This window comes from Haliotis rufescens, unplaced genomic scaffold (genome assembly GCF_023055435.1).
Source record: "Haliotis rufescens isolate VD_foot unplaced genomic scaffold, xgHalRufe1.0.p SCAF_56, whole genome shotgun sequence".
Taxonomy (NCBI): domain Eukaryota; kingdom Metazoa; phylum Mollusca; class Gastropoda; order Lepetellida; family Haliotidae; genus Haliotis; species Haliotis rufescens.
In genome coordinates, this window is record NW_025964290.1 from 356,612 (window position 1) to 371,706 (window position 15,095).

At 46.2% G+C, this 15,095-nt stretch overlaps 2 protein-coding genes across 4 annotated transcripts; one reads left to right on the forward strand and one right to left on the reverse strand.

Annotated features, from left to right (window-relative positions):
• Nucleotides 1-4,901: 4,901 nt before the first annotated feature.
• On the forward strand, nt 4,902-11,069 carry LOC124125083 (collagen alpha-3(IX) chain-like). Of its 3 annotated transcripts, XM_046488408.2 has the most exons (7): nt 4,905-5,114; nt 5,818-5,905; nt 6,552-6,593; nt 7,700-8,128; nt 8,291-8,791; nt 9,148-9,256; nt 10,521-11,069. In XM_046488408.2, exons 2-7 carry the CDS (start codon nt 5,818-5,820, stop codon nt 10,750-10,752), a joined length of 1,401 nt encoding a protein of 466 aa, XP_046344364.2. In that variant the 5' UTR covers nt 4,905-5,114; the 3' UTR covers nt 10,753-11,069. The 3 variants fall into 3 exon arrangements, with proteins under 3 accessions (XP_046344363.2, XP_046344364.2, XP_046344362.2); XM_046488407.2 differs by lacking the exon at nt 10,521-11,069 and adding an exon at nt 10,311-10,512 and having other exon boundaries at nt 4,902-5,114; nt 7,700-8,791; XM_046488406.2 differs by having other exon boundaries at nt 4,906-5,114; nt 7,700-8,791.
• Nucleotides 11,070-13,122: 2,053 nt separating this feature from the next.
• On the reverse strand, nt 13,123-14,379 carry LOC124125089 (beta-1,3-galactosyl-O-glycosyl-glycoprotein beta-1,6-N-acetylglucosaminyltransferase-like). The gene has a single exon (XM_046488413.2). The coding sequence runs from the start codon at nt 14,377-14,379 to the stop codon at nt 13,123-13,125; it is 1,257 nt and encodes a 418-aa protein (XP_046344369.2).
• Nucleotides 14,380-15,095: the final 716 nt, after the last annotated feature.

The window sequence follows — 15,095 nt, forward strand, 5'->3', positions numbered from 1 at the left end:
GTTTTCACAAGCTTGATAGATCCCCCTCCAAACACTCGCGTGATAACCTCTATGTGTTAGTGATCAACTCCTCTGTTTTCACAAGCTTGATAGATTCCCCTCCAAACACTCGCGTGATAACCTCTATGTGTTAGTAATCAACTCCTCTGTTTACACAAGCTTCATAGACCCCCTCCAAACACTCGCGTGATAACCTCTATGTGTTAGTGATCAACTCCGCTGTTTTCACAAGCTTAATAGATTCCCCTCCAAACACTCGCGTGATAACCTCTATGTGTAAGTGATCAACTCCTCTGTTTTAACAAGCTTTGTAGATTCTCCTCAAAACACTCGCGTGATAACCTCTATGTGTTAGTGATCAACTCCTCTGTTTACACAAGCTTGATAGATTCCCCTCCAAACACTCGCGTAATAACCTCTATGTGTTAGTAATCAACTCCGCTGTTTACACAAGCTTGATAGATTCCCATCAAAACACTCGCGTGATAACCTCTATGTGTTAGTGATCAACTCCTCTCTTTTCACAAGCTTGATAGATTCCCCTCAAAACACTCGCGTGATAACCTCTATGTGTCATTGATCAACTCTTCTGTTTTCACAAGCTTGATAGATCCCCCTCCAAAGACTCGCGTGATAACCTCTATGTGTTAGTGATCAACTCCGCTGTTTACACAAGCTTGATAGATTCCCCTCCAAACACTCGCGTGATAACCTCTATGTGTTAGTGATCAACTCTTCTGTTTACACAAGCTTTGTAGATTCCCCTTCAAACACTCGCGTGATAACCTCTATGTGTTAGTGATCAACTCCTCTCTTTACACAAGCTTTGTAGATTCCCCTCCAAACACTCGCGTGATAACCTCTATGTGTTAGTGATCAACTCCTCTGTTTTCACAAGCTTTGTAGATTCCCCTCAAAAGACTCGCGTGATAACCTCTATGTGTTAGTGATCAACTCCTCTGTTTTCACAAGCTTGATAGATTCCTCATCAAAACACTCGCGTGATAACCTCTATGTGTTAGTGATCAACTCCTCTGTTTTCACAAGTTTGACAGATTCCCCTCCAAACACTTGCGTGATAACCTCTATGTGCTAGTGATCAACTCCGCTGTTTACACAAGCTTTGTAGATTCCCCTCCAAACACTCGCGTGATAACCTCTATGTGTTAGTAATCAACTCCTCTCTTTTCACAAGCTTGATAGATTTCTCTCAAAACACTCGCGTGATAACCTCTATGTGTTAGTGACCAACTCCTCTGTTTACACAAGCTTGATAGATTCCCCTCCAAACACTCACGTGATAGCCTCTATGTGTTAGTGATCAACTCCGCTGTTTACACAAGCTTGATAGATCCCCCTCCAAACACTCGCGTGATAACCTCTATGTGTTAGTGATCAACTCCGCTGTTTACACAAGCTTGATAGATCCCCCTCCAAACACTCTCGTGATAATCTCTATGTGTTAGTGATCAACTCCGCTGTTTACACAAGCTTGATAGATCCCCCTCCAAACACTCGCGTGATAACCTCTATGTGTTAGTAATCAACTCCTCTGTTTTCACAAGCTTGATAGATCCCCCTCCAAAGACTCGCGTGATAACCTCTATGTGTTAGTGATCAACTCCGCTGTTTACACAAGGTTGATAGATTCTCCTCCAAATACTCACGTGATAACCTCTATGTGTTAGTGATCAACTCCTCTGTTTTCACAAGCTTGATAGATTCCCCTCCAAACACTCTCGTGATAACCTGTATGTGTTAGTGATCAACTCTTCTGTTTACACAAGCTTGATAGATTCCCCTCCAAACACTCGCGTGATAACCTCTATGTGTTAGTGATCAACTCCTCTGTTTACACAAGCTTTGTAGATTCCCCTCCAAACACTCGCGTGATAACCTCTATGTGTAAGTGATCAACTCCTCTGTTTTAACAAGCTTTGTAGATTCTCCTCAAAACACTCGCGTGATAACCTCTATGTGTTAGTGATCAACTCCGCTGTTTACACAAGCTTGATAGATTCCCCTCCAAACACTCGCGTAATAACCTCTATGTGTTAGTAATCAACTCCGCTGTTTACACAAGCTTGATAGATTCCCATCAAAACACTCGCGTGATAACCTCTATGTGTTAGTGATCAACTCCTCTCTTTTCACAAGCTTGATAGATTCCCCTCAAAACACTCGCGTGATAACCTCTATGTGTCATTGATCAACTCCGCTGTTTGCACAAGCTTGATAGATTCCCATCAAAACACTCGCGTGATAACCTCTATGTGTTAGTGATCAACTCCTCTGTTTTCACAAGCTTGATAGATCCCCCTCCAAAGACTCGCGTGATAACCTCTATGTGTTAGTGATCAACTCCGCTGTTTACACAAGCTTGATAGATTCCCCTCCAAACACTCGCGTGATAACCTCTATGTGTTAGTGATCAACTCTTCTGTTTACACAAGCTTTGTAGATTCCCCTTCAAACACTCGCGTGATAACCTCTATGTGTTAGTGATCAACTCCTCTCTTTACACAAGCTTTGTAGATTCCCCTCCAAACACTCGCGTGATAACCTCTATGTGTTAGTGATCAACTCCTCTGTTTTCACAAGCTTTGTAGATTCCCCTCAAAAGACTCGCGTGATAACCTCTATGTGTTAGTGATCAACTCCTCTGTTTTCACAAGCTTGATAGATTCCTCTCAAAACACTCGCGTGATAACCTCTATGTGTTAGTGATCAACTCCTCTGTTTTCACAAGTTTGACAGATTCCCCTCCAAACACTTGCGTGATAACCTCTATGTGCTAGTGATCAACTCCGCTGTTTACACAAGCTTTGTAGATTCCCCTCCAAACACTCGCGTGATAACCTCTATGTGTTAGTAATCAACTCCTCTCTTTTCACAAGCTTGATAGATTTCTCTCAAAACACTCTCGTGATAACCTCTATGTGTTAGTGATCAACTCCGCTGTTTACACAAGCTTGATAGATCCCCCTCCAAACACTCGCGTGATAACCTCTATGTGTTAGTAATCAACTCCTCTGTTTTCACAAGCTTGATAGATCCCCCTCCAAAGACTCACGTGATAACCTCTATGTGTTAGTGATCAACTCCGCTGTTCACACAAGGTTGATAGATTCTCCTCCAAATACTCACGTGATAACCTCTATGTGTTAGTGATCAACTCCTCTGTTTTCACAAGCTTGATAGATTCCCCTCCAAACACTCTCGTGATAACCTCTATGTGTTAGTGATCAACTCTTCTGTTTACACAAGCTTGATAGATTCCCCTCCAAACACTCGCGTGATAACCTCTATGTGTTAGTGATCAACTCCTCTGTTTACACAAGCTTTGTAGATTCCCCTCCAAACACTCGCGTAATAACCTCTATTTGTTAGTGATCAACTACTCTATTTACACAAGCTTGATAGATTCCCCTCAAAACACTCTCGTGATAACCTCTATGTGTTAGTGATCAACTCCGCTGTTTACACAAGCTTGATAGATCCCCCTCCAAACACTCGCGTGATAACCTCTATGTGTTAGTAATCAACTCCTCTCTTTTCACAAGCTTGATAGATCCCCCTCCAAACACTCTCGTGATAACCTCTATGTGTTAGTGATCAACTCCGCTGTTTACACAAGGTTGATAGATTCTCCTCCAAATACTAACGTGATAACCTCTATGTGTTAGTGATCAACTCCTCTCTTTTCACAAGCTTGATAGATTCCCATCAAAACACTCTCGTGATAACCTCTATGTGTTAGTGATCAACTCCGCGGTTTACACAAGCTTGATAGATTCCCCTCCAAACACTCGCGTGATTACCTCTATGTGTTAGTGATCAACTCTTCTGTTTTCACAAGCTTGATAGATTCCCCTCCAAACACTCGCATGATAACCTCTATGTTTTAATGACCAACTCCACTGTTTACACAAGCTTGATAGATTCCCCTCAAAACACTCGCGTGATAACCTCTATGTGTTAGTGATCAACTCCTCTGTTTTCACAAGCTTGATAGATTCCCATCCAAACGCTCGCGTGATAACCTCTATGTTTTAATGACCATCTCCACTGTTTACACAAGCTTGATAGATTTCCCTCAAAACACTCGCGTGATAACCTCTATGTGTTAGTGATCAACTCCTCTGTTTTCACAAGCTTGATAGATTCCCCTCCAAACACTCGCGTGATAACCTCTATGTTTTAATGACCAACTCCACAGTTTACACAAGCTTGATAGATTCCCCTCAAAACACTCGCGTGATAACCTCTATGTGTTAGTGATCAACTCCGCTGTTTTCACAAGCTTGATAGATCCCCCTCCAAAGACTCACGTGATAACCTCTATGTGTTACTGATGAACTCCTCTGTTTTCACAAGCTTGATATATTCCCCTCAAAACACTCGCGTGATAACCTCTATGTGTTAGTGATCAACTCCTCTCTTTTCAATAGCTTAATAGATTCCCCTCCAAACACTCGCGTGATAACCTCTCTGTGTTAGTGATCAACTCCTCTGTTTACACAAGGTTGATAGATTCCCCTTAAAACACTCACGTGATAACCTCTATGTGTTAGTGATAACTCCTCTGTTTTCACTAGCTTGATAGATTCCCCTACAAACACTCGCGTGATAACCTCTATGTGTTAGTGATCAACTCCACTGTTTACACAAGCTTGATAGATTACAACCACTGTACGGAATGATTCAGTGAATCCTCCTCAGTTCCAACCCCGTCAATCCAGACACTGTACTTTCAGGACGGATGCAGCGGACCAATTCTGAATCTAGTCGAAGAAACATTAGCCTTAATCTTTCACTGGAAACTTGTTCATCCTAATGCATCCACTATTACACAATCGCAACTCGCTACACACCCTACAGCATGGGAGCGTGCAGTGTTGTGGCGAGTTCAGGAAACAGGAAGTCTTGCTGCTGATTGATCGGGCGGGTGGGGTGTAATTAATTTAAGGGAAGTGATCACGAGACGTTACACCACCCCCGGGGCAGACATTAAGACATGAGTACCCCTCGGGGAAACTCGAGAGGGACATGAAATAAAATAAATCTCCGACAACTCCGGCAGGGATCTTCACTCTGGATACCCAACTCTCAAGGTAGGTGGTCCCAGCCACTGGTTGGCATGCACGTGTAGTCTGTTGATTATGTACGAAACGATTGCTTCGTGCTGTTAATGGACAAGTAAATGTTATCTCTATATTTTACACACGACACCAGATGTACAGATGTGACGCTTACCCAATAAGTTTAGAATACATGTGAGTTTCCCGTGAAGATGGGATGACAGGTAAGTGCACATGGATGCACATGTCCCGCAAAGTAAGTTGGGTTTGCACATGGTGTGCGTTGAAACATTTCACCAAATAAGTTAATTGCTGTGGTGCTATACCTAAACAGATATTTTGGAAAGACATTTAGAAGTGATACACATAAGGAAGAGAATTTATGGATGTCACACACTCGGCATTAGTTGCTTAAACCACTAGGCTACCCGACCTCCCCGCATGTCATCGTATCCCAATTGCGTGGATCGATGCTCATGATGTCAATCACTGGATTGTCTGGTCCAGACTCGATCATTTACAGACAGCCGTCATTTAGCTGGAATATTGCTGAGTGCAAAGTTACACACACAAAAAACAAAACAAAACAAAACAAAAAAACCCATTAAAATTAAATATGTTACCCCTTTAATCTGTCATCTAAACATTGAAGGCACCAACTCTGTTTAACAGAGTATCCATAGTGCGACATGACCAAATCCCTTGTACTCTCACAAAAACATCCTTCTATCAACAGATGAAACTAGTAACGGGATTAACTCTCTGCCTGCTGCTGGCGACGGCCGCCGCCAGACCGTCCCGGGAAAAGAGGCAGCTGGCCAAAGGTAACGCTCAAACACTCAACGTCGGGACGTCCTGTAAACCAGAGTCTTAAAGTCATCATCAAACGTTGCATATTTTCGAACAAAGTCCTTGTAGCAGCTATCTGTCGACAGCAACTTAACGCTAGTCGTATTGACGTTTCAGCGTAATGACGTTAACTATAACCGATGTCTTTGATGATGTTGTTACATCACTATTAGTTTTCAAATGTTTATTTCTTTACTAATAACATTGTAATACCGTAGACGATGACTTGTGGGTCTCTAGTCAGATGAGGAAGTGAGGTAAAGCGTGACCTGTCAATCAGATTTGAACTGTAATCAATTTCAAAGCGCCTCACCTTCGTGAGTCATGGGTTTGAGAGAAATCAATGTTTATTGCCACGTTGTATATGAAATATATATCCGCCTCCCGATATAGACAACATACACAATTCTCGTCCTCACTTCTGTGTCTATTTAGTCATTATGATGGAGATGAATAAATACATTGTAGTTTATTTCATACAAATAGTTATGATCGAGGGCGGGTTATTTCTGTGTGGTGTCCCGGATGTCTCAAGTGTGTGGGCCGATCCTAACTACCCATGTCAAAGGTGACAGCCCTGGTTTAACATGTTGAATGTACGTTAAGTGTTTCTGTTTACAGAGAGCCCGTTTGTTGCCAGGAACCACAATGCTGAGACAACAGGTAATCTCTCACAGTTCATATCACAAACATACTGGTTATGCCTCTACCCTCTGACTGTCACTGATTGTAATCCGTGCATGACGCAGAGTGAGTGAGTGAGTGAGTGAGTGAGTGAATGAAGTTTAACGTAGTTTTGAATGGTACTCCAGTTACATCACGGTGTTTCACCCTAATGGGGAGAGCCAGTACGTGCATGTCATTACCAGTGAAGATTATGTGAGGAAACACACGATACATCAGGAAGGGTAAGGGTGGGGCGAGCCAGTACGTGCATGTCATTACCAGTGAAGATTATGTGAGGAAACACACGATACAGCAGGAAGGGTAAGGTTTGGGAGAGCCAGTACGTGCATGTCATTACCAGTGAAGATTATGTGAGGAAACACACGATACAGCAGGAAGGGTAAGGTTTGGGCGAGCCAGTACGTGCATGTCATTACCAGTGAAGATTATGTGAGGAAACACACGATACAGCAGGAAGGGTAAGGTTTGGGCAAGCCAGTACGTGCATGTCATTACCAGTGAAGATTATGTGAGGAAACACACGATACAGCAGGAAGGGTAAGGGTGGGGAGAGCCAGTACGTGCATGTCATTACCGGTGAAGATTATGTGAGGAAACACACGATACAGCAGGAAGGGTAAGGTTTGGGAGAGCCAGTACGTGCATGTCATTACCAGTGAAGATTATGTGAGGAAACACACGATACAGCAGGAAGGGTAAGGTTTGGGAGAGCCAGTACGTTCATGTCATTACCAGTGAAGATTATGTGAGGAAACACACGATACAGCAGGAAGGGTAAGGTTTGGGCGAGCCAGTACGTGCATGTCATTACCAGTGAAGATTATGTGAGGAAACACACGATACAGCAGGAAGGGTAAGGTTTGGGCGAGCCAGTACGTTCATGTCATTACCAGTGAAGATTATGTGAGGAAACACACGATACATCAGGAAGGGTAAGGTTTGGGAGAGCCAGTACGTGCATGTCATTACCAGTGAAGATTGTGTGAGGAGACACACGATACAGCAGGAAGGGTAAGGTTGAGGGGGATAACTGTCACTTGCTGGTCCTATCATAGAGTGCTCACCAACACCTTACATTTCAGACGCCCCACAGACACCTGATTCATCCGCACCGAAGGTTCCTGCCAAGGAAGTTGTTCCTGGTCCGTTTGCCATGGGTGGTGCCCCAATGGGCTTTGGCATGGGGATGCCAGTGATGGGTGGTGCTCAGCGTCCCGGGATGCTGGAGGGAGGGTCCCCCATGGGGGAAGGTATGCCAGGACCACCCCAGGGAAATTTGTTTGGTGGGCCTCTGGGAATGTCAGGTGGGCCTCCGATGGGAGCAATGCCACCCCGGGGAACTGACCAGAACGGAACTGAGAATGGACTGCCGCCATCTTTGTTTGGAGAGCCAATTCAAATGCCACAAGGAATGCATATGATGCAAGGCCATGGTATGCCCCCTTCAATGATGGCCCAAGGAATGCAAGACATGCCTCCTTCGATGATGGTCCAAGGAATGCAAGGCCATGGTATGCCCCCTTCAATGATGGCCCAAGGAATGCAAGGCCATGGTATGCCCCGCTCTATGATGGCCCAAGGAATGCAAGGCCATGGTATGCCTCCTTCAATGATGGCCCAAGGAATGCAAGGCCATGGTATGCCCCCTTCAATGATGGCCCAAGGAATACAAGGTATGCCCCCTTCAATGATGGCCCAAGGAATGCAAGGCCATGGTATGCCCCCTTCAATGATGGCCCAAGGAATACAAGGTATGCCCCCTTCAATGATGGCCCAAGGAATGCAAGGCCATGGTATGCCCCCTTCAATGATGGCCCAAGGAATGCAAGGTATGCCCCCTTCAATGATGGCCCAAGGAATGCAAGGTATGTCCTCTCCTATGATGGCCCAAGGAATGCAAGCACAGGCCATGCCTACGAGAATGCCCGGACAACAACGTATGCCCGGTGTGCGAGGGGACATGTCTCCTATGATGTTGCGTGCGCTGGCCAGACAAAGAGCCAGTCGCATGATGGCATCTGGTATGCCTCCTATGATGCGTCCTGGTATGCCTCATGCTGCGTCAGCTGAAGACAAGGAAGGGAAGAAAGACCTGAAGACCCCACCCTCGGGGGTGCCACCCATGATGGCAATGCGTGGTCAGCCTAGGCCCCGGGCGATGCACCGGATGCAAGGTAAGCATGGCAACCAGAAATATGGTCTATCTGGACACGTGTGTAGTTGCAGATACAGAAGCAAAATTTGTTATGATAATATTATATGTGTCTGTAGGTTGACGTGTCTGTATGTTGACGTGTCTGTAGGTTGTCGTGTCTGTATGTTGACGTGTCTGTATGTTGACGTGTCTGTATGTTGACGTGTCTGTATGTTGACGTGCCTGTAGGTTGTCGTGTCTGTAGGTTGACGTGTCTGTAGGTTGACGTGTCTGTAGGTTAACGTGTCTGTAGGTTGACGTGTCTGTAGGTTGACGTGTCTGTAGGTTGACGTGTCTGTAGGTTGACGTGTCTGTAGGTTGACGTGTTCGTTTCAGGTCACGCCGACCCCCAGCTCACTGTGGAGAAATTGCTGGACTTCGAGAGTCAGATTGACGATATCAGAAAGGCCGTCCTCGGCAGCTTCTACACGGACCTGCTCCAGTTGTAAGTTCTTCATGCCGCAGATCCGTCGGCTCTCGAGTTATAGCAAACCCTACATTGGAGGGGACCCGTGAAGATCCGGGGTAGAATAGGTCTTCAGCAACCCACGCTTGCCGTAAATGGCGACTGACGGGATCAGATGATCAGGCTCGCTGACTTGGCTGATGCATGTCATCGTATCCCAATTGCGAAGATCGATGCTCATGATGTCAATCACTGGATTTTCTGGTCCAGACTCTATTGTTTACAGACAGCCGTCATATAGCTTGAATATTGCTGAGTGCGGAGTTAAACAACAAACAAACTGCAGTGGAGGAAACTTTAGTCATGAGAACTTGACACGGTGCACTTCCTCGAGCGTGGTGCACGGAGATTATAACAGTAATTCATGCAGTCGGAGACGATAGTTGTTTTGTCTGACAGGGATGTGGTAAAAGTCAGAAGCACATACTGCCCACTGAAATGATACTTGAATTGTGGCCGATGTTTTTAGTAAGCGTCCACATAGAAATAAGAGGTTGTCATTATATACTGGTAGCTGAAAAGGAGAACCATCCGTCAGTACATCTGTACCCACACTGACACGTTTAGTCTCATTATTGTACAATCCCTTTTAGAACATGGTCAACTACAACAAATGCTATATTTGGGATAACACTTTCTTTGTAAAATTCTATTAATTATTTTAGTTGAGTCCCATCCGGGATTCGAACCCACACTTTCAGGATGAGGCACCTAATCGCCAGCACACTTGGCCACCGAGGCTTCCGTAAACGAAACTTCCTTTTTTTGTGGATGGGACTCGACCCAATGAAGTACTGCAATTTGAACTACGAAAGTGTTGTCCCAAATACAACACTTGTCAGTCGTGTTTCTTCAGTCATTGGCACCATGGCTACCGTGGACCTCGCCACTGGTTACACACTATCAGCTTCTCTCCTGTAGAACATGCTGTCGTTACTATATCCGCAATGCCTCCTCTTTCAACCGTGCTATCTCCAAGGTATACCACCTGAAGATGCTGTCCTTACTATATCCACAATGCCTCCTCTTTCAGCCGTGCTATCTCCAAGGTATACCGCCGGAAGATGCTGTCCTTACTATATCCACAATGCCTCCTCTTTCAGGCGTGCTATCTCCAAGGTATACCGCCTGAAGATGCTGTCCTTACTATATCCGCAATGCCTCCTCTTTCAGCCGTGCTATCGCCAAGGTATACCGCCTGAAGATGCTGTCGTTACTATATCCACAATGCCTCCTCTTTCAGCCGTGCTATCTCCAAGGTATACCGCCTGAAGATGATGTCCAAGCTCGCCCTGGTCAAGGAGCTGGAGAGTAGGATCGCCATGCCCGTGAGGAACATCATGGCCGTGAAGAGTACCGAGGTCCACATGCCAGGGCAACCCCGTCACCAGCCACTGTTGCCATGGCAACCCCATACGATGGAAGGCATCACAGTGGAGGGCCCGGGGATGCCGCATGCCCAAAGACCTTTCTAGAAAACACTCAGCTATGGATTAACATGCTTCTAATCTCGAATCTTGTTGTTTCGAAATGAACGTTCGGTCCTGCTTAAATCTATGTTTGCTCTATGTGGAAAGGCTGGAATGGACTTCCTTGTATCACTGCGGGGCCGACCAGAGATGCTGCTACACCACAGCTGTTGTTACTGTCAAGCTTCTCCGACATTTTATTTAAAAAACGCGCACAAGTATCCAACTAATTATTTCTGAAACAGCATTTTTATATATTAAATATTGCCTCCTCTGTGTAAAGTATCATGTCATTTCGAGATATTAAAACAAGTGAACGTCCAGCTGTTGTGTTTCACTTCGTCATTGTCTAATTTATTCGCCTACAGTCGACTTCGGATATTACAAATTTGGATAAAACTAATAAAGGCACCAGCAGTGTCAACGAACGTTCTTGTTCGTGATGATAACTTTATTTGACGGTAACGCTTCACGGCATCACCAACTACTGACGCCCGAGGTCTGACATAACCTGACCAGGCCACGTGACGGAGCATGACGTAGCAGTGAGCGGACACATGGTTTACGCGGCTTGTTTCAACAACATGTCAACCTGGGCCTCACTTGTACCACCCCGTGAACATACGACATGTTTGTTGGTTTGTTTGTTGTTTGATGCCGCACTCAGCAATAGTCCAGCTATATGACGGCGGTCCGTGAACAAACGAATCCGGACCGGACAATCCAGTGATTGACATCATGAGCATCGATCCACGCAGTTGGGAAACGATGGATGACATGCATCAACCAAGTCAGCAAGCCTGTCCCCCCCGATCCCTGTAGTCGCCTCTTATGACAAGCGTGGGTCGTTGAAGATCAATTCTACCCCGGATCTTTACAGGTTGTGAACATACGGGTTGGTAGTGGACTTCAGTAGCCAACCAGGGTGTCAGTTCGCGGACTTGGACGATGCATGACATCGTATCCCGGCTTTTTACATCAATCACGGGATTATCGTGGAATGCGTTTTTAGAAAATTATACTGACACCTTCTCTGTTTTTGTGATAATGAAAAGAAAATTCCCATGCTGTATTGACGATGTATTGACTTCCTGGCTGTATTGGTGATATACAAAAGTGACAGCCTGGCTGTATTGACGATGTACTGGAGTGCCTCCCATGCTGTATTGACGATGTACTGGAGTGCCTCCCATGCTGTATTGACGGTGTACCGGAGTGCCTCCGATGCTGTATTGACGATGCACCGGAGCGCCTCCCTTGCTGTATTGACGATGTACCGGAGTGCCTCCCATGCTGTATTGACGATGTACTGGAGTGCCTCCCATGCTGTATTGACGGTGTACTGGAGTACCTCCCATGCTGTATTGACGATGTACCGGAGTGCCTCCGATGCTGTATTGACGATGTACTGGAGTGCCTCCCATGCTGTATTGACGATGTACTGGAGTGCCTCCCATGCTGTATTGACGATGTACTGGAGTGCCTCCCATGCTGTATTGACGATGTACCGGAGTGCCTCCCATGCTGTATTGACGATGTATTGACTTCCTGGCTGTATTGACGATATACTGGAGTGCCTCTGATGCTGTATTGACGTTGTACTGGAGTGCCTCCCATGCTGTATTGACGATGTACCGGAGTGCCTCCCATGCTGTATTGACGATGTATTGACTTCCTGGCTGTATTGACGATGTACTGGAGTGCCTCCCATGCTGTATTGACGATGTACCGGAGTGCCTCCCATGCTGTATTGACGATGTACTGGAGTGCCTCCCATGCTGTATTGACGATGTACTGGAGTGCCTCCCATGCTGTATTGACGATGTATTGACTTCCTGGCTGTATTAACGATATACTGGAGTGTCTCTGATGCTGTATTGACGATGTACCTAGCAATATTTCAAGCTCGGTTCCAGTGAGCTGTCCAATGTAGCTTGTCTTGTAGTTGGTCCTGAGCCGGGGCCTGGGCTGCTCTCGCCGTCTTTGCTCAGTATAACAACCAATGAGACGTACACTAAGACTCCTGGTCCCACTTGCACAAAGCGATCTTAGCGCTACAACTACCGTAAGCCTATGTTAAAGCATGGGAGTTACGATCATCTTAGCGCTAAGATCGCTCTGTGCAAGTGGGCCCTGTTCTCAGTGCCAGGCTTGCGCCTCGCGAAACGCATGACTGACCGTCGTCGTCCCCTGTCACTCATAAATGATACGTCGCCAGGAAACGTCGCCAGAAAACACCCAACATGTCCTCTATACGTCTCCAAAACGCAGCCCATGTTCTTCTTGATTACCACGGTGACTTACGAGGTTTTGTTTGTTGTTTTAACAGCTCAAAGCAGTAATTTCGACGGTGACAGGTTACGTCTGTAACACGCGCTACTTGCAGCTGCGCAGTCGGGACTGCGGGACGTTTCTATAGTGATACCAGTTCAAGTTAAATGTTTCGCCCAGCATCGCTTTACGATGTAACCAACCCTCGAGACAGTCAATAACCAACTGATCCAAGTTTGAATGGAATTTGTTAGCCACGACTTCCGGTCGACTGACCAACCAGGGGAGATCTCTATGGCTGAACACACACACGGACCGAACAAACTTGCCCTGACATCGCGCTCTGTCCCACTCCCAGATCACGGCTCGAGACAGAACCTGGTTCTGTGTGACATCATGCTTGACAGTGACGTCATATCCCCCAGGAGCCCCGGGCTGGGCATTCAACGTCGCCCACACCAATTCCTCCGGCGCATAGCTATCCGCTGCCCAGTCTATCAACTCTGCTGCAATGTCGCTCTCGAGAATATAAATAGCAAAAGCGCGGGAAAACATCCCATACATGCTTCCCTTGTAGAGAGTGATGTTCCGCTTGAAGGCTGGTTTGGTGTCATTAAGTCGAGTCTTTATGGTCCCATTGACGACCGAATACCGTGTTTCAAACCTCCATCGTAGATCCCTAGGGAACGGATATTGTTCAACATCATTTGTGCCATTCAGTATTTTCAATATTTGCACAATCTCCAGATTGGTCTTAAGAACGAACTCTTGTCCGGAGAGAAGAATGTAGTACTTCCACTCTATCGTGCTGTTTGCCAACATCTTCATGCACGCAACTGCCGACGTCACTAAGCCATTGCCACCGTAGACCACCCCCACTTCCTGCAGGACCACTACGTTGTGGAAACACGTGGCCCACTGAGCCAGGGGGACACTCACAGACCGGCTTGCCTTCCTGTCAACATGGATACAGTACACGTTGTGAGGTCGGTAGATTGTTCTCATCAGCTGGGCCACCTGATCAGGGGCGGTGTGGACGATGAGGGCAAACGCCAACGGGAACGCCGTCTCCTCTTCCAACACAGGACGACGGCGGTGATGGGGTTGTACCAAATCGCCACAGCCTCGCTCAACCCTTCTGGAAACACGTGTCGTATGCCAGGGTTGTGAGACTGTCGTGTTCACGTGATCTGGGTATCCTCTCATCAGTCGTCCACATCTTCCGTGACCTGTCTGGGGGTGTAGATCCAATGACCCTGTTGCCCTGTAATGCGGAGGGCGTGTCGTGTGTGTGGAGAGGTATCGGACCACGAAGACTATCCCAGCAGCTGTGAGGAGTCCGGCTAACCTGGACCTGGCCATGGCGGCTGCACGCTACAACAAGAATACGGATATGAGCGAGCGATTAACTTTGGTTTAACGACTGTTCTCACTGTATTTCAGGTGTGTCACGGTTTATCACTGTACGTGACGGTATGTCTCGGTTTATCACTGTAAGTGACGGTGTGTCTCGGTTTATCACTGTAAGTAACGGTATGTCTCGGTTTATCACGGTAAGTGACAGCATGTGACGAATGTCGCGGTTTATCTGTATGTGACGGTATGTCTCGGTATATCTCGGTATGTCACGGTTTATCACTGTAAGTAACGGTATGTCTCGGTTTATCACGGTAAGTGACAGTATGTGACGAATGTCGAGGTTTATCAGTATGTGACGGTATGTCTCGGTATATCTCGGTATGTCTCGGTATATCTCGGTATGTCTCGGTTTATCACTGTAAGTGACGGTATGTGACGAATGTCACGGTTTATCACGGTAAGTGACGGTATGTCTCGGTTTATCACTGTAAGTGACGGTATGTCTCGGTTTATCACTGTAAGTGACGGTATGTGACGAATGTCGTGGTTTATCACTGTAAGTGACGGTGTGTCTCGGTTTATCACGGTAAGTGACGGTATGTGACGAATGTCGCGGTTTATCAGTATGTGACGGTATGTCTCGGTATATCTCGGTATGTCTCGGTATATCTCGGTATGTCACGGTTTATCACTGTAAGTGACGGTATGTGACGAATGTC